Below are 21698 nucleotides of genomic sequence, written 5' to 3'. Positions count from 1 at the left end.
CTCGCGCCCGCCAACGGCCCCCACTGTGGGGGCGCGAGGCCGGCGCCTCCCCCTGGCGCCACGGCTGAGGCAGGGCCGGAGCGGCGCGGGAGGCCGGCGGCGAGGAGAGGAGAGGAGAGGCGAGGGGTCGCTGACACCCCGGCCCGGCCGCCGGCAGCTGCCTACGCGAGGCGAGAAAAGCAAGAGCGCTTACCCATTTGGAGGGGAGAAGGAAGCTGGGCTGCAGACGGGGTTTGCGCCGCAGCCTGCTAGTTTGGGTGACTTTAAATTTAGCCTCCCTTTAAGGAGCAATGGTGCTTGAGTTGGCTTTTTTTTCTTTTCTGTCTCTCTCTACTCCTTCAGAGCTCGGCCCCCTAAACCACAAATTCCACTTCCTGAGCGTTAGGAGCTTCTGCAAGAACAACAACAAAAAAAGCTTTTAAAAAAAAAAAAAAAGCCAGGGCCTCACAAATCAGCACTGTTCCCCCTCCTCTCTTTCTCTCTCATTTTTCCTTAAATGAAAATGTCTTACCGTATTCCACCTCACAGGGCTCGCTGAAGTGACATCAAAGTGTCATTCTGGAATCGGGCGTTTCATTTCTCTCGGGGTTCTGCTCTAGAAATTACACACATCTATCTGAACTATTCTTGGATCCCCTTCAACTTCCGCAACGAGAACAAGTCACAGATTCAAAACACAGATTGACTCAAGGCGGGCAGAGGCAGAGGGCAGGGGACGGAGGAGCCGGCGCCCGCCTGCCGAGCCCGCTCCGCGCAGCATCCCTGGCCCCGGCTCGGCAGCGGGGGGACGCGCCTCCCGCCGCCATCGAGCCGTGCGTGGCGTTATAATCGGGGCTAAGGCAGGGCCCTGGGCGACGGAGACCTCCCCTAGACTAGAAATAACTTGTTGTGGAAAACTCTTTTGGGATAAATACGCCCAACGGCGCTGAAAATACCTTAAGACCCAAGCCTAGAGGTTTGCTCATTTCCCTTCGGATTTAGGTAATGGTTAAATATGGAAGGGGTAGGCGAGATCCCCCCCCCACCCCCCCTCCCCGGCGCACGGTGGGTACTGTAGCTTGAGAGCGATTCAAACACGGAGGCGAGAGAGAAGCGTGCCGGTCGTCAGGCTGCTAACCCGGGGAGGATCCGTAGGGCAGGCACCGGCGGCGAGCACAGTGGCGGGGGTCCGCGGCAGGCAGCGCCCCGCACCACCCGCACCCGCGGGGACCCCCGCGCTGCGCAGCCCGGAAGCCCGCTCCCTTCTGCAAAGAGAAAAAAGGCTCGCCTTGCTTTACACACACACCCCGACCCCAAAACACAGATTTCCAGGTCTAGCCTCGGATTCCTGATGCAGCCAGGAAATCCGGCTCGGGTCTCCTGTAACTTTCTGGGGTGGTTCTCGGCTTCGCCCTCAGACATCTCAGGCCACCAGCAACTTCCTTTCGATGACTGTAGGGCCGCCCGAAGTACGGCTCTGCAGTGAGCGAATCGAGGTTTGCCACCATTTCCCGGTCAGAAACGACCGCAACTGAAGTCGGACAAGGCAGGAGCAAGCAAGCTTCAGCCTCCCTCACGCCCAGGAGCATGGTGGCTTTGCGAACAGGTGCTTTTCTTCACCACCACCCCACCCCCGAAGTATTCACAGAAAAATTAGTCACTTTGTGCCTGTGAGCTCGTGTGGAACATAGGATTAAGCAGACTTCCCAAAATCTAACTAAGCAAGCAAACACCACCACGAGAAAAACTGTCCAGCCTTTGGCGTGATGCTTTAGTAGTGACACAAAAGGAAGTTGAAGAACACGACTTGACACATCGCCCTTAACACCTTCATTGTTGCCGGAAAGTTCCTGGTGCTGGGCACAGCAGTTTTACTTACGGCATCTGTGAACCGCGGTCTCCTTGCTGCGCCTTTGGTTGATTGCTCTGAAAATCATTCACGCCGTCAGCTTCAAAAATAAATGCTGGAATCAGTAGAAATAACCAGGTTAGAACGATTCCGTGTAATTTCATGTGCGCGTCTTCGTTGACTCACTGTTAGTGACTTTTTGCGGAACAATCTTTCTCGTTTGCCTCTGAAGCGGGATTATAAACTCATCGATGACCTTGCTAAACAGCGCTTTGACTGTGTCATGAAAGCAACAGAAAACATTACTGTAAATTACTATTAGCGCTCATTAACAATTCAGTCCTGGTTACAGTGAAATACATATTCGTCTTTATACATCGAAGTTCAAAATTTATACAGGTGCTTTGGGGCGTTTCCTTGCGGAAGGCGCTCGCTGCCTGCCGAGGTGCTGGATGCGCTGCCGGGCGGCGGAGAGCCCGCGCCGGGCGGCTCCGCTCGGGGCTCTCCTGCGGGAGCCACAGCGCCGAGCCCCCTTATGCTTAGCCCACCTGCAGTCGGCACTTTCTCACCTACCGCTTCCTCAACTGTCTACAAGCCTTCAGCAAAAATAAGGAAGTCGAACGAGTGAATCAAGGGAATGCTTAATTCAGCGTGTAATCTCTCATGTAAGGGTGGATGCTGCACGGGAACCAGGAACAGACATCGGGCTCCTGGGGCGTGAGCTTTCTCTAAACGACTAGAGGAGAAAGGGTACGAAAACGGCTTTGTTTCGTGATTTGCAAAACCAGCTCGTGCCCGAAATGCACCCTGCCTTCCCAGGGTTTCGTCAGGACGGACGATTTGCTTTACGCCGGCCGCCGAGGACGGGGAAAGCGGAACGCGGGCGCTGCCCGCCGAGCCGTGCGGAGGACGACCCGAGGCCCCCACGGGAGCCGTGTGCCGGCTTAGCTCTGTCCCCGGAAGGTGCGCGGCCAGCAGCCTCCCGCCGGGACGTGGCCGGCTCCGGGTACTGGCACAGGCTGGCGCTACCGGGGGCCGGCGGCTCCCCGCCACACCGCGCCGCCTCGCGCCGGGCCGCCTCGTGCGCGCGCCGGCGCTGCCGCGCCACGTGCCCGAGGGCGGTGGCGGCGCGAGGCCGGGCGAGGCGGGAAGCGGCCCCTCCTGCCTCGGCGCCCGTGAGGGGAGCCGTCAGGGGAGCGTCCGCCGCGCGCCCCGCCGGGGAGCGGGGGCGGCCCAGAGCTGCCCCGCCGCCCGCGGCGTGCCCGCTGCGGCCCTTTGCCGGCTGCTCTGCACCCGCGAGTGCCTCGGCGCGGGGAGCCGGCGGGCGGTGCTGCTCCCGGGGCTTTGCCGGCCCCGGCTCGCGCTGCAACGCGTGAGCTTTTTTCATCTCGTGGACTTCCAGCCCTTTTTATCTGGAACTCGCCCCTCACGCGTTTTGCCTTGCAACCCAGAAATACCGCTGGGTTGCTATCTCTACGGAACACGGGACTGAAAGAAAAGCGCTGCAGCTGCTGCAGTCTCTAGGTAGGGCCCGAAGGCGATTCCACTCCTTAGCCTCCAACAGCCGTTGTCCCAGGGCTCTTTCCGCCCCCGAGCGGAGCTTGTTACCTGTCGTAACAGCACGCTGAAGAGAGGCGAAGGGACTAAGCTCTTATTCTTGGTTTATGGTGTGACCTATGTGCCGCAGTTCAGTACCCTTTAAAAGGATGGTCTTGTTTATGCAGTGGTCGTCATGTGACACTGCAAGAGCTATGTGACAGTACCAAGTATTCTGTATCCCAGTGTGAAGAAACCAAAAGCCAACGGGAGGGATGTAATTCATGTCAAGTGTAGGGGCTGGGGATGGGTTTTAATAGAGCTGCTCTAATGCTTCCCCCAAAAGGAGTGTGGTACTCAAAGTTAAAACATAAAAACTTGGTAAGATACAGTTGAATGCGATGGTAAGTAAATGATCGTTACCCCATAGTGACAAAAGAGGGGAAGAAATAAAAGGAGGGGTTTAAACTAGGATGGAATTACGTTATAGTCGTGCTTCAGACTGAAGAGCTACTCAATGTAATTTACTGCACTGTTCACAGCAGCTGCCTGATGTCACCATTAGAGCTAAGACGACATCAGATAAGGCACCAAAGGTGATGGGATGCAGAGATCTCGATGTTCAGAAGTGATGAGACGCTTTGTAACAGGAGGAAGGATTTGAAGAACAGGATTTGACAGGTTAGCTGCTTGGTATGTAGGGGAGGAGGAGCAATTTGTTGTGTGTGGAAGTCAGGACTGGGAGAAGGCAGCGAAGAGGGTGATTCTGTGGGGAACTCGTGAGTAACATACACACTTTAAAGTGATAAAACCTGAGACCACAGTTATCCAGAACACTTTCACTATGAGAAGCTGCTAGAACTTGTAGCACTGTGCATTCTGTTGGGAAGTATGTCTCTTTTTGTGCGTGTGTGTAAATATTTAATTATTTTTAACATATCCTGCTTATTGTTTATTTTTTTTCCCCCAGCATCTTGTCACTACCTTCTTTATGTTTCTCCTTATGGCATAAACATGTGCTGTAAATATGTGAGACATTAGTCAGTGATTTTGATAGCAATTTTTTTGATTGCTGGGGAAACCAAAGTAACTTCTGCTGCTCTGAAAGCAGATTAGAAAAGTAGTGATCACTGTGAGCACGAGCTGGAGAGGGAAGGTGACAGTACACTGTGGTGTTGAAGGCTGGGATGAAAAGAGAGAGTCCACTTTTGGTAAGGAGTGGACCCAGAACTTAACCTCCATTATGAATAGAAGAAAGTTGAACCAATGGGTTACAGAATGTAGACTATACAAAATGGTCTCAGGAATTTTAGTTCTCGTAGCGGAATGCTAGAAATTTCAGTCACTTTTGCAACAGTATACAATTCTAAGAGCATGCCACATTGCTTTTTTTATTTTCATAATTGTGAAATGAGGTATTAATTCCTGGAAAGGGAGGGTGTTAAGCTGTTGTATCTTGCATCTAGCGGTTGTATCTTAGTCAATCCGTGTCCATGTATGCATAGGCATGCATCTGTTAGCATGTTTTCTCCACTCTCAAGGTGAAACTTAATGCTATATAGAGGTTATGTTGAAAGTCAATTTACCCTGTGCTTTTCAGTCCATCATTCAGAATCTCTAGTTCTATGGGCTACTGTGTAAATGTATTTCACTGATTTTTCTTATGTCTTGAGCTAGTCTGTAAAAAAAACCCAAACCAACAAGCAACCAAACCTATCAGAGAATTACAAAAAATATATATTGGTACAATTATATTGGTAAAAGTATTTCACAGAATAAAAATGAACTTCATTAAATCCAGAACTAATGGATTGTTAGTTGATACATAGCTTTCCTCTTCCCTCTCAATACACAGAGTCAGTAGCTGGTGCACAATTAAACATAACACTGTAGTTTCCACTTAGATTGTACTAACCTCTATTTTATAGGTTGATTTTTAAATTTTAGTCTCCAGGACTAGCCTAATGGCTTTCCTGGGGGATTTATATTACCCTCTACCTTCCCCCCAAATGAGTTACATTATTTGGAGCCTCTACAGATAAGGGAATTAGCAGCGCATCCAGCCTGAAGTGTGGATATTTTTATGCTAACGTATCTTTAGGCCATTCTAGCTTAAAATATAAACGTTGTATGAGCATCAACTTTCACTAAGTCACTAGCATAGTCTCTGATATAGAACAGTGATTACATTAAAAACCCCAGAGAAACACACAATTCCTTCTGTGTTGCAGTTCCACAAAAGATTAAGTTCCATAATACAAGATTTACAAAGTGGTTTTGTTAAATTTATGCAAACCCCTATGTGGATACTTCTTTTAATCACTTTCATAGCAATTTATTTTAGTTAAAATAATATAGGAAATTGCACATACAGTTGAAAATTTAGTAGGAAAAAACCTACTTCGTGAATGTGTGTGTAGATGAGGCCTGCATTTTGTCAAAAAAATTATGAACATGAACAAACACTTGTTGAGCCATGAATGTAATAAATGCTTCTTAACTTCACAGAAGTACTTTCTCCCAGCTAGTCATGTTCCCAATTTTTCACAAATGTTACAAACTTCTAATAAGTGAAATGAAATAACTTAAGTAAAAAGAGGTCTAACCATAAATGCTATTAGGAACTAATATACTCATTCCCTTAGCCTGGAGAAATAAGAAAATGTAAATATTGAGGCTTCTCTAGCTAGTGAAGACATTTGATTATCAGATAGGGAAAGTAGAACCATTTTCACTACCAAACATAAAACATAATTTACATGGAAACTCTGTATATAGGAGGGCATGCCCCTTCCCTATTTCACCTGTCTTCTTGGCTGCAGCACTTGCATATTCAAGAATCTTAAGTTTTCATGTTTACGTGCTGTTTTTACCTCACGCTTTTAGCATTCACACTGAGCTCTTACAGCCTGTATGTAAGAGCAAATCTAAGAGAACAGCAATGTTTGTTAGAAGGTCACGCAAGCAAGGTCATGGTGTGTAGTGTAATTAGTATGCTTTATTTATTGACGCATTAGTAAATATATTATCTATGCTGTTGATGATTTGACATTATTCTGGTGCATATTCAAATTATAATACACATATGCAAAGAGCTTAGTGTCTTTTTTTTTTGGCAGAATAGTTGCAGAAAAAGTAGGATGATTCTGAACAGCCTCTCTTGGGTTGTCTTCCTAGGATATTCTGTGTGTAACTAAGTCTTCTGAAACTGCAGCATGTCCAGTGATTCACCTTCATCACTAGAAGAGAGGCAGTTAGTTGGATAAGGACTTTTGCTTTCCCCTTGATATTTTTGTTTATGCTGTTATTCAGTATCAGTATTTATTCTATTATTATACTTTAAAACCACAAAAGTTCAGGAAATAACCCTTGCCAACTAATCTCATTTGCTATCACTTGAACAGTAAGGCAGTTATTGCAAAATCATAATACTTCACTGTTCAAACAGACAGGATTTTTATGACTCTCCAACTGAATTTTGCTCCTGCCACTTACTGCAAAACGTTACCTTTAAGAGAGACTTGCAGCTGGTATTGATGACAGACAACAAGACATTTGTCACCTATCCTCTTGGGCAACAATTATCCAGGTGCAAACATAAGTTACCAGATGCTCATTGGAAGGAAAAAAAGGTAACTCTTACTTGTTAGTGAATAAAAGTCCTCCTGATTTGGTTTTGCACATATGAAATTTCCAACAGGGATCAGAATCAGCTAATCTGCCTCAGAGATGGCAATCTCAACAGGCTATACTGGGAGCTACATATGCGCTGATAAGATGTGGGGAGATTTTGTAGAAATACTGAAGCAAGTTAAGAGCTGCAGAAATGAGTAACTTGGAATTTGTCACCCACCTGCTTTAAGATTTAAATTAGATTGCACCTGGGCAGATAATACTGTTGAGAGGCCCAGAATGTGCTGCTTCCATGCAGCCTTCCCTATCATTCTTTGAACATTTGTTCATGTCCTCAGTTGTGCTGTTTCTTTCCGAGGACACATTCAAAATAAAAGTAAAGGAAATGCCTAACAGGAGTAGCAGATGCTTTCAGTGGTATACTTCCCCACTTTTGCAATTTTAAACAACTACACTGCCTCTCATGGGTAGCAAGATGGTTAACACATGTGCTGGCTATCAGTACCAACTTATGCATGGCTTCTTTTTTTATTAATAGAACAGCTGCAAACATTGCTAGAAAAGAAGTCTTAAGGATTGTTTAATTATGTAAGATGGCAATAATAGCAGCTATTAATATTCTTGACTAGAATGCATCTGAGAGGGCAAGTGAGTGTTTATATGACAATAATAGAGTATCTTGCTCTGTTCAAGAAGCTAGGGCCATTTTACTGGATCTCAATTTTCAGGACAGTGTGAAAGCAGAATGCTCAGCTCAGCTCTTACTGCTGTGGTGAATCACAGCTATTTGGCGACAGGACCAATAGCTTATTTCCTAGATAGCTCTGCAATATAAAACTGTAAGAAGACTGAGCTTACATATTTTTACTGCACTGACCATGCTTTCATTAGAACTAACTGTAAGACATGAATAATTTTTCACCTTATTTGAACTACCACTCTAATCTAGAGCCAGCAAGTAACTATGCAGTAACCACTATGCAGTAACCAAGGGCTGTAGCTTAGAAGTGACTAAACAGTAAATGCTGCAACCTTGTTAAATCATGAAAAATTTATTTTCATTACATATATATGAAGGTAAAAGATTTCAGTCAATAGTGTTTTGAACAAGCGCTTCCGACATGAACCTGTTAGTGTAGCTAGGCTGAAACTTAATGTAAAGTTAGTGTTTTGCCTTTTAGTAATTCATTTCTAGTGTGTATATATAGAATTCATTTTCCTGTTAGAATACCAGAGACAGTAATATTGCAACATTTACATTCCTCATATAAAATGGTGTCATGTACATTTTCAGCTTGGTGTAGATATATAAATATGTACAAAATAAACATTATTGTAATTAATATATTCAGACCAGGTATTACTTAGCAACATTAAAGCAGATGCACATAGATTTAAGTGAAAATGGTGAAAAACACCTTTATGACATTAGTGACCATTATTTGTATATATAAAGTAGTACAGATAAAGGCTCCTCTTTCAAGCCTTCTGTGGGCATCCAATAACTTCAGTAAAAACAAAAGTAACTGAGAAGCATAAGATAATTATATATATATATATGGGTCATGATCGGATGGTTTACTAGGTTCCATCTTGATCACAAATGGATAACAATGTAAAACATACACATTTGTTCAGAGCGTAAAATATTGCACAAGAGCAATTTCTTTTGAGGAAAATAAATTCCTGTGTTTGTGAACGGCAAAAATGGTTCTTATGCATTAAAGAAATTATATATTTGCAGTTTCTAAACCAAGGAACACTCAGTAATACTGTCACAACTGTCATCCATCAACTTCTTCCCAGCCTGTTTTATGGCAACGGTACGTCATCAGCAAGATTTGGCAAAGAGAGAAGGAAGATAGACAGTACATGTATGTATTTGTCACAGGCCAGACCAGATCCAATAGTAACCTAAACCAACTGCTGGATAGTTGCAGTTACCTGACAATTTCACCCTTAAAGAAATACAAAAGTCTTCAATGCTAGTCACAGTGATAATCACACAGTAGTAGAGTAAGATTCCATTCTTCTCTGCTTAGAAACCATCTTGTCTGAATTCCCGGTCTGAAGGGCACTTTCCTCGGTATCACTGTCACTGCTGTCTACAACTGTGTGATCCAAAGCCATCTGACCAGTCCTCCTGTGTAGATGAAAGTTCACCCCACTCTCCTGTATGGAGTTAGTTATAAAATCTTCATCAGAAGAATGAAATGATTCATCATCTCCTGTGAAATGGTTGACAATGTGAATCCCATCAAAAGTGGGTTGGTCTGAGAAGTCTCTCTGGCCTTTTAGACATTTGATCTGTTAGAAAAAGCAGAAATTAGCAATTAATCAGACCTGAAGAGTCCAGCAGTAAAAAACCCCACATTTCCAATAAATGTCTCATTGAACTCCTACTGAATTAAATTAAATGCTAGACCTAGAAGTAGCACATTTGATGATCACTTCAAAACTCAGCTGGAATCAGAACAAAGTGACTTCTCACTTCTGGCTGCCCAAGCAGAGACCTTGAAAGAACATCTGAAATAGTACTTGGAATTTTCCAAAGTTCTCCTTACACCCTGTGCTGGTTTAGAGTTAATTTTCTTCATAGTAGCTAGCACGGGCCTATGTTTTGGATTTGTGATGAAAACAGTGTTGATAATACAGGGATGTTTTAATTATTGCTAAGCAGTGCTTACACAGAGTCAGGGCCTTTTCTGCTTCTCACACCACCCCACCAGTGAGTAGCCTGGTGGTGCACAAAATATTGGGAGGGGACACAGCTGAGACAGCTGATCCCAACTGACCAAAGGGATATTCCATATCATATGATGTCATGCTCAGCATATAAAGCTGGGGGAAGAAGAAAGAGGCAGGGGGACATTTGGAGTTAGGGTGTTTGTCTTCCCAAGTAACCATTACACATGATGGAGCCCAAGCCCTGCTTTGCTGGAGATGGCTGAACACCTGCCTGCCAATGGGAAGTGGTGAATGAATTACTTGCTTTGCTTTGCTTGTGTGTGTGGCTTCTGCTTTCCCTATTAAACTGTCTTTATCTCAACTCACAAGTTTTCTCACTTTTACTCTTCCAATTCTCTCCCCTATCCCACTGTGGGGGGAGTGAGCAAGTGGCTGTGTGGTGCTTAGTTGCCAGCTGGGGTTAAACCATGACACACCCGCAGAGTATTTCAGTTTTAAGGCTTAATAATCAAGGTTCCTCGAATCACTAATGACAGATTCCTCCAGGCTATTTACTGCATCTTTAATATCCCCATGAGGATGGTTTATGGTTAGTTTTCTAGAGTGGCTTATTTGTTTTGACAGCACTTTTGGCCTTTACATCTTACTTTTACAGCTCCATTCTTTCCCTTATCACCTAACTTCTCACTTGAGAAAAGCTCTCCCCAATCCCAAAGAGCAGGCTCCCAAGTGAATATTGCCAGTTTCACACAGCCACATTAAAAAACAGAGAATATTCTTAGTTCTGTCTACACTGCAAGATCAAGTGTCTTTTCATTATCTAGTTTAGACCCAATGAGATTTCAGATGAAGAAGTATGAGAGAAACTTCTCTTTGTATGGCATAAATAGATTGCAGTTTCAATTTTAAGAGAAAATCAAACAAGACAAAAATGATTGTCAGACCATGGACAGATACAACATCATTTTAACTCAAAATGCACTGTGGAGTGATAAACTATTACAACCATGCATTCAAGTTATTCAAAAGTAAAACCTAAAGCTCTGAAGTCTTGCAAGTCCCCCGTTAATTTAGTGAAAATAACTGCAACTCATGGACGACATCCCCAAGGTTATTTTTTTTAGAATTTCACTTTTGCTAGCTTTTAGTAGCAGCTACCTCAGGATCAGTTTGACAGTTGAAGAGTATTAAGATAAAAAATCCTAAGGATGCAGAAAAACATTAAAAATGCATTACAGAAACTTCCTAATGTCACTCTGGAAGCTTAAAAAGGAAGATGCACCAAGTGCTATTTTGTAAGCCACTTTTCACAGTAACAGAGACATTTCAGAAATCTGAAGCAATATTCACTTCGATAAATAAAAGGTGCGTGTAGGTCATTGCTATTGACACCAACAGAAGACTTTATGTGTCCATTTGGGGAAGAAGGAATCTCTACTTTCCACGGGCTTGTGCAAAAGATGAGAATAAAAAAGGGGTTGGAAAAAAGATCACAAGTCATAATCATGCTAGAAGCCATCAAATCAGATGTTAACAGCATGTAAAAGCTCCAGCTTTTAATGTATGTCAAAACATCTCTGTTAGGAATATGGGTACGTGCTGGAGATCTAAACCTTGCTTATAACCACACATAGTAATGTTTTTTGCATTTTCTTCACATACACATAGGCTGCAGTTGTTTCATGTGAAACTTGCTTGTGTAAAGGCAAGCAAAACTAGAAGTTCCATACTTTCACAGCATAATTCATGATGTAATCAAAATCAGCTTATGCCAAATATTTAATACTGAACAGTAACATGTATCTGGAATAAATAATTTTTACTAGCTTATATACCTAGATACAGAAAGCCTCATACAGAGATTCTTGTATTTAGAAATATTATCCCTAAAAATATCCTGCAATATGGTCAGATTAGCTACCACATGAAGTTTCCAAAACAGCTATCAATTTTAGTCACTAAGAAAATAAAACACAGAAAAACAAAATGAAACCCAACAATTTCTCTCCACCCTCACCACAAAAAAAAAAAAGCTCCGCTGTACAAGTGACTACAAATTTCATATTAGAGTAAGAAGTTATATGCTTTTAGGTCTGCACAGTTAAGCCATTGGTTGACCTGGAATTATAAAGCTGATACTCAATGTTAGTTGTTTTGAACATTCAGAAAGCCAAGCCAATGACCTCAACTGTTTTCCTGAAGACTTCCAACATGATACCTTTACATGAATGTATTTAGGTAACATGACAAAATCATGGCTTCATGGTTTTAGGCAGTAGCCTTTCCAAACACCAAATGAGAGTCTGGGGAAAATGCTGTTAGTGAAAAAATCATGAATAGACACAGCCTTTGCCAATTCCTAAAGTGAGTCTGAGAAAAAAAGTGTGTTATTTTTTGTTATTCTAGTGAAAGGATGCACAATCTGTGACCTTCCAGAAACTCTGCAGCTTTACACTTGCCTGCCCTTTTTCTCAAGTACTCCTCTCATCCAAGGGGACCAGACTGGTAGGAAGAAACATGAATGTACCATAGAGAATATATGCCACAAGTCTATCGATGGTCATATAGTTCCATAACTTCTCTGTCTGCTTGAAAAATGGCTGTCTCAGCCAGAAGCACAGACAAACACCATAGCACAGAATTTGTATTATGGGGATTGACAGGCTGGATAGCAACACTGATGAAGAGGACATGGGGGTCCTGACACACAGGAGGCTAAACATTAATCAGCAGCGTCCCCAAACAGTGACGAAGGCTAACAGCATACTAGGCTGTATTGACAAGGGCATAGCCAATACATCATGGGAACCAATTCTTATCTGGCACTTGTTAGACTGCATCTGTCCTATTCTGCACTTGCTACCTCACTCCTTCCTCAGTACAAGATATTCATGCATAGGTTTAGTGGAGAGGCACCAAGACAGTTAAGGGGCAGGAGCTTATGCCTTAAGATAGCAGAAAACTGGTTCTTTACTGAAGCGCATGGTGGGAGAAGAGACATTGATCATAACACAAAACACAAGGTTGTGTTTGACTATGAAGGGAAAATAATTGCTACAAGGCTAGTTAAGAATTAGAACAGGTTGTTCAGAGACTGGGGACTCTCCATCCTCAGTGGGTTTCAACACCCAACTGACAAAGCCCTAAGCAACCTGCTTTGAATTCAGCGTTGATCCTGTTTTGAGCAGGCAGTTGGACTAGAGGCCTCCCAAGGTCCCCTCCAACCTGAAAGATAGCTTACAATTCAGTGAGATGTGTGAAAAGCATGGGCAGTGGGATGCATCTTACGGTTCTTATGGCAGCCATTTTGAGTTTAAGAAATTGAAATACTTTGTACCCGCCAAAATTACTGTATTTAAAAATGTAAATGCTGTCATTTGAATCTAAATGCCTTAAATTAATGTACTGACATTTAATGTAATCACAAAACCTAGTACTCAACAGCATGTTACTTTTATTTTACAATTAGAAATCTGTCACTTTAATCTTGAAAATACTTAAAACAAGTTGTTTTTCAATTGAAGGTAGAACCTGATTTGCACCTTAAATTTTTTTTAAACATGAACGTTGATGAAAGCAACTAATCTTCAAGAAATTAAAAGTATCCAGCAGAATAGGTTGGTAACGGCTGTGCACTATTTTCAGTTTTGTATATTTTCAGAGCTGAAGATACTTCAGGGGCACCCCAATCTAACATTTGTGCAGGAGCATTTCTGAAGGAGCCTTATTATCTGCCATTTCTGTTGCAGCAGAAAGGCTTTGCAAGGCTTCTCAAAGCATTTGGAACAACTTGTAGACAGCATGCGCTCCAATACAATTAGATACCAGTGGCTAATGCCAGCTTAAGGCTCTAAAATAGAGGTTTCTTAAAATGAAAAGTTTTGTACTCTCACATAACTTTACAGTCTAGCAAGTGAGGCTCTGCACTTCTAATAGAAAAGCAGTATCTTTTTTTCAAGATGAGAACATAAGAACTATCCTACTGGCTCAGGGCAATGGTCCATCAGCCTAATATTCTGTCTCCAATGGTGACAACTGGACTTTCACGTTGTTTTGTTTTTAAGGGAAAGCATGTGAATATGACCAATTTTTGCAGTCCATTCCCTTCATATTCCCAAGCCCCTACTCACTTGTCCAGAAACTGTTGTAGCAGATATGAGAGTACATCTCTTCCTAGCTGTTTCAGCATCCATTTATAGATCGGTTGTCCATGACTGATGATTTATTTGCTGTCTACCTCCGCAGCTTCCTGTGGCAGTAAGTTCCAGAAATTCTTTTGTTTTAAACTAACCTCCTACTTGTTTCAGGAATTGCTCCCAAATTCTAGTAATGCAGGAACAAGTGGTGAAAAGCAGTTCTGCAGTCATGATTCTGAAACTTACAAACAACACATCCTTCAGCCTTCTCTCTGAAACAAACTAGTCCCAAGCCTTTTTAGCCTCTCATGAACAGGCAGTGCTCAAGACCACTGATCATTTTAGTTGCCCTTTAACCTCCCTACAGACCCTTCTTTAAACTCTCTACATCCATCTTGAGGTGTAGAGACCAGCCCTGCACCAAGGTTTTGTAGTGGCAATATAAACCACTTTATTTTGGTTTACTTCCTATTGAGGCCCACCATTGTCTTGTCTGTTTTGGCTGTGGCTGCACCCTAAGCCAATGATGTCAGAGGACTCTCAGCAACAACTCAGAAATATCTTTCCTGATTTGTAACTACCAATTCTGTGTTTGCCATCATGTAGGTATGGCTTAGATTTTGCAGTTGATTAATTACCTTATTCATACTGAAGCTTATCTGTCACCTTTTTAAGAGGGACTTCTTGAGATTCTTGCCATCAGTGTTTTATTTGAACTTGGAAAAAGAGCTTGAAGTAGGAAGTAAAGCATTATGCCAAGATCTTGTCATTCGTGTAGCCAAGCATATCAAGATAATGGGAAATCTGACTAAGGACTTGGAGCAGGGGGGGCATGCTGACCCAACCCAAACACCTCCCCACCCTCCCCCTAAACCCTAGTTCTACTCTACCCTTATCAGTCCACCTGAAGGAAAAAGAACAGCCTTTTTTCTTGCAGCCATGTTGAGCAGAGTATGGACTTACACCCCAGGGTCTGTCACTTCTGTTCTTTTTTGTACAAAGAGCCAGTATTGGTTAAAGCCTTTCAGTTTTGGGTCTGGCCCTCCTTCATGTGAGGGGAACTAGACCTCTGTCACCCCAACAAGTGACATTCAAATGAACCTTGGCTGTTTCTTACTGCTTCAGTTTTGCAAGAATCTCAAGTCTGATCACATCTGTAAAAAAACCCAGTCTGGTAAACCCACATGTTTTGCTTTTAATTCTCAAATCCAGGTCGTATTGTCTAGATGACTGCAGCTTCAACCCAGTTTTCACCACAGCACATTCATGTGATCTTTAGGACATTTCAAAGGGTTAATAACATGATGTGACCAAAATGTACGTCATCATTATCCCTTCAAAAGCCAGCTGAATCAAGAACAGAATCTTAACAGTAATGTTTGCATTTATGTACCTTCTTGTACCTAAAGAATTCAGCATTTTAAAAACAAACTATATCCTACTAGTCAACACATGAAAAGACTTTAATTGTACATACTCTTAACAGGTAACAGTGTACTTTCACAAATTCAGAAGAGCTGAAAAAAGTCTAACAATCAGATCCTGAGAATAAACTTTCTTACCTGATGCTGACTGCCTCATCAAGCCAGGCGTGAAGGAGAGACAGTAAAGAGAAATTTAGAAGTTTCAGTACATTTCAAAAGTTCTTCCATGTTAAATCATAGAATCATAGAATAGTTTGAAGGGAGCTAGTCAGTTCCAAGCAATTTATATTTCTAAGCCCCTTTGTTTTTTAAATAGGGAACATAGGTCAAATTTTCAAGTGCGACTTCATGAAAGAGAGTTCTACTTAAGCTCTGGGAGGCATTTTTATGTTGTAACCTGTAAGTTTTTTTTTAAAGCTAGGAATTCAGTGGTGGAAAGAAGTAAAAAATGCTACTTTCTGCTCCCTTCAAAAGGCTTCAGTAACTGATTCTTGAAATTTACTCAATTCTGAAGTAGTAAACAAGAGCTTTAAAAAGGTTGCCAATAAACATTCAATCTACTCACAGTAGGATAAGCAACCAATACACAAGTGAGATCAAAATATGATAAAAATATGACCACTGCCTTGGGTGAATGAAATTGGTTTTGGCAGAAGGCAGTATGTTAAATTTTTATTTAAAGAATAAAGATACTGAATTCTCAGTACTTTTACTTATAGCAAGAGGAATCTAAAAATCAGAGTTCCCTCTTTATTTGTCTCCACCTTAGTAACAGTAGGAAATCTTTGTAAGATTTCCTGCTTAAAAACCAAACATGATTCAAAAGAAAACTAGAATGTTGCTGAAAGTATGATCTAACCACGTTTAGCTGAAGAGAAGCAACTCATAAGCATTTTCAAATACCCGTCCCATAATTCAGAAAAATATTGTCAACTTGGCAACATGAAAAAGAGAGATTTAGAAGTCAAAATCTAATTACAAGCCAATTAAAAATATCAGTTATTATCTATTAAATTATAATAACATTTAACATGAATAAAAGCAATTTAATTGGAGTTCTTAAAAATTTCTGAGACCAATGGTCCACAGCATCTAATGAGATCCCTCATCATACAGCAGTCAACAGCTGACTGCTACTTACTGCTGACTCTCTCCCATTGTGATGAGATGACTCCAGTTTAAAGCATATACTAGTATACTATCACTTCTTTAAAAAAGCTCCCAATAACTTCTTTTGAAAAAACATTTATCTCAGAAAATGAAGTAGCTGCAGCATCTCAGACTGAATTAATGGAAAATACGTTGTCATTTGGGAGACAAATATCAGTCCAGACAAATATTATGTCCAGTAGGTACTACAATGCAGAAGCATTTCTGCACATGCACACAAAAAGAATGAACAACGTTAAGGTTGCAGGCCTTTTCATGCTACTTTTTCACTTCCATGAACACAAGCAACTCCTTAGATATCTTAAGCTCTGTGAAGCCCATTTTTAAATATATGGTTGTACTTCCACAGTGAGCCACATTCATACTGAAACCATCGCAACATGAATACCGCACAAATGAAGACATCATGAGCTAAACAAATAGTTGCAGAAACTAATATTAGCAATCCATCATCTAAAAGAATTCTTAGCAAGTTTAATGGCTGTACAGCTACAATGCAAACTGGGTTTCTAAAGTTCCCCAACAGCATCAGCTTCCTTATATGAAAGGGACTGCTAGGCATGCATTGTGACAGAACTGCATCAGAGCATTTTAACAAAAGCCATTGCTTATTAATCTTTGAAAAGTCTTGAGATTTAAAAAAAAACTTAAGTATGGTTTAATATATCCTGCAATAAAGAAGTTTAATGCTAAACCAAACCATCTTTAAAGACATTCTTCATTTTCCTCAAGCATGAGACAGTTTTTACCCAAACATGTGGATCATATGCAAAAGACAGAGGATAGTCTTTTGAGAGCTTCCTGACAACTTGTATAGCTCTCAAGATTACACGTAAAATAAGATTATGTGTAAAATAAGTCCACAACACATACTGCATATAATACTACAGCATTCTTTGTTTAGAAACAGCGACACATTCTCTAACAAATTTAAAAATAAATTTGAAAAAGATATGTTTAATTAGAAATGTGTTATCATTGTAACTGTATTAGGACAAAGCTTAAAGCTGTGGCTTTTATTTCAGTGTCAGCGAATTTCCTGTTTCACTTCAGTTAACATTAAGGTTTTTTTTCTAAAGCCATAGCTATAAATGCAGCCATAATTGGGATTATTAACTTGTAAGTAACAGACATGAGCAATGCCAGACAAGTGTCATTCCTGGAAATTGCTGATGATTCAAGAAGCCCAAACCAACCAGATGCTGAATCCAGGAACTCCCATTTACTCTGCTTGCTCCCATTACCTGATCACTGTTTTCCCTCTTGAGGAAGAGGCCCTAATACCATGCATGGACTCACTGTTTGAAAGATAACAGTCGAGAGGGACTGCATGGGCTTCTCCTCCCTGAAATCCATATGAAAAGCTGCAGAGATGGCCATCCCCACATCTCTTACCAAAGCCATTTTGGATTCTCCCATGCCATATCTACCTCTAGAGATTTAAAAACTGAATTAGAATACATCTTGTAGACCTCAAAAGATATGCAAGGAATATGTAAAAAAAAAAAAAAAAAGAAAAAAAAAAAAGAAGGAGGGCGGGGAGGAGAAAAATCACAATGAGCCTTCTTTTCCTTTCACTGTGAGGCAGACATGTAAGATATCTGCAACAATCAGAGATATCCTTAGTAGAGAAATTCAGGAAATAAGTTACGTCTTCATTTATTGCTTTCACATAGTTGTCTTTTTTTTTTCTTTTTAATTTAAAAATATTAAGAATAAAACTCTCCCAGCACAACTTTGAGTCTTCTCAGATTTCCTAAAGATGTTCCGCTTCAGCTTAAGATCTAACTAATTTTGAAATCGATACAATAGACAATCATATTCTCAAATAGGAAGTGTTACTATGCTGTTCTCTTTACTGCTCGTTTCCCTGAGATTTAATTTTGTGTCAAAATTGAAAAAAACCCAGCAAGTTAGCAAGATTTTATTGAAATCAAGTTGTTCAACACATTCTAATGGGTTGTTGAAGAGTCATGGACATAAGGAGGAAAGTGAATACATTAAAAACTCTGGAAAACTATTTCAGGGAAGTTTTACTACAACACTAACATGGACAAAAATACTTTTCCCCCCTTGTAGTTCACCTAATCCACAAATATTAAAGTTAGCCTGAAGTGTTCGGAGCGGGGGGGGGGGGGTTGACATAAATTTGGGGTTTAGCAGATTGGAATCACCATTACATTGCTTTATGATTTGTCTTTGCTTTTGCCTTCCCCCCATGACCACAAGCAATGTTTGAAAGGCAGTACTCAAGATTCTAATCAGAGTCTAATTTAAGAAATTAGACTAGTTAAGCAAAATCAAGCAAACTGAAATTGCTGTTTAAAAAAATCCAGTGCATTAAGTACTGTGACTTAAGAAAGCAGGAAATGTCTTGATCATGCTTACAAATAACATGCAGTGAGAGCATTTCAAAATCTGCAAAATTGCTTCCTTTGCTTAGTAGTTAATAAATCACTATGAAACATTTAATTTATCACAGAGGCTTATTTATTTTTAAGACTTAGTTTTGTCTTTGATATCCTTTAAATGTGGAAATTCATTTCCTCATCTAAAAATTTTCACCCAGCAGAAGTTCCAGTCAGATAAACAAAATGCCAATTTTTAGGGAGTCTAGCAATGACCTCTGAAATGAAGTTGTTATCCAGTCCCTGTAGGATCCCTGCAGGAGGAGCCAAGCTGCCCTCCAGCATACTCAAGACTGTCTGGGACCCACCTTAGCACATTTGGCCATTTATTTGGGACTGAGTTTAGCATGACTAAAACGGGAAACCTGCACAATCAACAACAAACCCTGGTAAGAGTTAATGATTCTAGAATAGTGCAAGTTTAGTGGTTTCTATAAAATAGTATTTTAAAGAATATAAACTATAAAATAGTTTCCTAAAGAAAATTAACTATGCTTTGTATGGATGAGTTCCAAACTATTTGCTTCCTGCTAGCATTACCTCATATGCTCCCCAAACAATTTTATAATGCTCATACCAAGATAAAAATCAGTTGACAAAAATTCTTAGAGGACTTGGTGGAGTATTTGGCTCCTTATTTTCAAGTGTAATAGAATGAATCTTGGAAAAAAGTTGATTTGATTTGTTAGTGTTTTTAGGACAAACAGAAAGAAGTACATAGAGAATATTAATTTTATATTACTTTCAGTATGGCAGAAGGGCTTAAAGAAGGCTGATTTGCAGTATAACTTAATGGTAGGAAGACCGCGTCTGTCCATATCCAGTTGTCTCCAGGGTCTCCTATGTGTCTGAACTTCTTGATCCACACTTATCTCAAAACAGTACAACTGTTTCTGGAGTTCATAAATTGAATTCAATCTAATATAGTTGCAGTATGCTCTATCCACTTGTTACAGCAATTGCAGCAAAATACCTTGAAACTGGCAACAAGAGAAGCTGATCAGAAGTCAGAGCAAGGATTAAACTCCAGGCATGTTAAGCCTATTGTGGGCCCAAACCAGAACAGCAGTGAATGACAATATTATATACCCAAAGAGATCTAGGCTGCTTTTTTGGTTGTACTGATATGGCTGCTATTGTTAAAAGATAAAAACCCAAAGAGCCTCCGGACTAAGATTTTTTTTTTTTTTTTTGGTCATCTATAGTGGGATTAAAAGCAACAGTCATGAGGCACTACATTAGATGAATCTGCCCACTCACCATTATTAACTCTTTGGAATCCAAGCTCATGTATGTGACTAACTACTGAATTCTCCTGTTTAAGGAAAGAATTACCTTTGTTTTTGAAACTCATACTTTTAAAAGGATGACCCAGAGTAACTGGTATACACTGGTATACAACCTGAAAGATTTATCTTAAATGAACTTTGCTGACCGTATCACTAGACAGAGTTCAAACCACTGCCATGTGTCACAAGTGAAAAGCAAAAGAGCAGCAAGAAATTTCCAAGACTGAGTCATTTCAGGCTTCTGTTTTTTTTAATAGCACTTAAATATTTGGCCTCTGTTTTAAACTGCCAGCTTCTGTAAGTCATATTCAGTCTCACGGTAACAGAAAATGCTTTACAAAAATCCCCATAGATGTCAGGAAGTTTAAATAAAATCTATGAAATAATTTTAATGCATTAAAAGAAAGCTCATCTCCAGTTGTCCTGCTATTTATTTCATATTGCTCTGAATGTACTCTTACATTTCCTGACAAGTTTTTATAAAAAGTGTTTTTTCAACATTATCAGTTAAAGAGCACTTGAGCCAAAAGGAAAAACGATGTTAAATGTATGCTGTATATCAGTTTTACCATAGATGAGTCTGCCGTATTGTAAACGTGACAAAGATTAAAACTAGCAACAAGTGTTCAGACCAGAAGGTTTCCAGTGAATCAGAACAGGAAACCAATAAAGCTATCAATGGGAGGTCATGACTTTTTGATCACTGCACTGTATGGTTAAAGAATCTGGTTTTGATCTAGTGCCGTGTAATCAAATTAAACTTTGAAGTTCTGTATCAAATATGCAATTGAAATAGAAACAGTGCTAAGGAAGTACCCAACTTTTAAACTATTTTCAAAAGAAATCAGTCTTTGGTAACTATAAGTCAGATTTTATCTATTGAGGGAATTTTTCTGAGATCTGACAAATTAGTTGTAGTGAGATTGTATGCAATTCCAAAAAAAAGTTCTAAGATGGCTTAGCCCTGGGAAGTTTCTATCAATAGCTAGTTAGTAGGTGGAAGGAAAGTTCCCAGAAACTCTTCCTACAAGAAGTTCTAATGAAAGTGTTTATTTGGAGTGAGGACACAGCAACAAAAATATTTTAAAACAGCAGCATGATCACACTGAATGTACTGCAACTATTATAGCCAAGGAACTACCTAAATCTCAATGCTCCTTCTCCCTAGAGCATGCATCTATAAATACAAAAGTTACTGAAACCTCAAGCATTAACTAGAATGTACTGGCTGATACAGAGACCGAAAACGTACCCATTATGGGCAACAGTTACAGGAAATGATCATTTCGCACTTTTACTCTGTCCTTTTAAAGCAGGAGTTAAACTCAGCATTTTTAAATGGACTAAGTAACATTTGTTTTTGCCTCTGACTGCAGAAATTACTTCCATCTGTGTTGGCTGCCATTCTGAGAGTGATAAAAGAATTTTAGGAGGGGTTTCCACCACATTTCCACTGTTCGCTCCACTTATATTCAGGTAAATTTAGAGACATATTACAAGCCAATACATAGCTCTTCTGAGCTTGTTTCTCACATAGACGGCACCTGTGTATGGTTGCTAACAAACTTTTTTGCAAGGAACAACTA

The 21698-nt window shown here is 40.7% G+C and overlaps 1 protein-coding gene across 6 annotated transcripts in view; it reads right to left on the bottom strand.

Moving 5' to 3' along the window:
• Positions 1-8030: 8030 nt before the first annotated feature.
• The window catches only part of EVI5 (ecotropic viral integration site 5), an 87259-nt gene continuing 73591 nt past the window's right edge, over positions 8031-21698 (bottom strand). For all 6 annotated transcript variants that reach the window (XM_052802267.1, XM_052802264.1, XM_052802262.1 and 3 more), the window contains one exon: positions 8031-9304. In XM_052802267.1, the coding sequence (XP_052658227.1) occupies positions 8999-9304 (306 nt within the window). In that variant the 3' untranslated portion in view covers positions 8031-8998. The remainder of the gene's footprint in view (positions 9305-21698) is intronic.

This window comes from Harpia harpyja, chromosome 11, assembly GCF_026419915.1.
Source record: "Harpia harpyja isolate bHarHar1 chromosome 11, bHarHar1 primary haplotype, whole genome shotgun sequence".
Taxonomy (NCBI): Eukaryota; Metazoa; Chordata; class Aves; order Accipitriformes; family Accipitridae; genus Harpia; species Harpia harpyja.
This window is presented reverse-complemented; position numbering and strand designations above follow the sequence as displayed.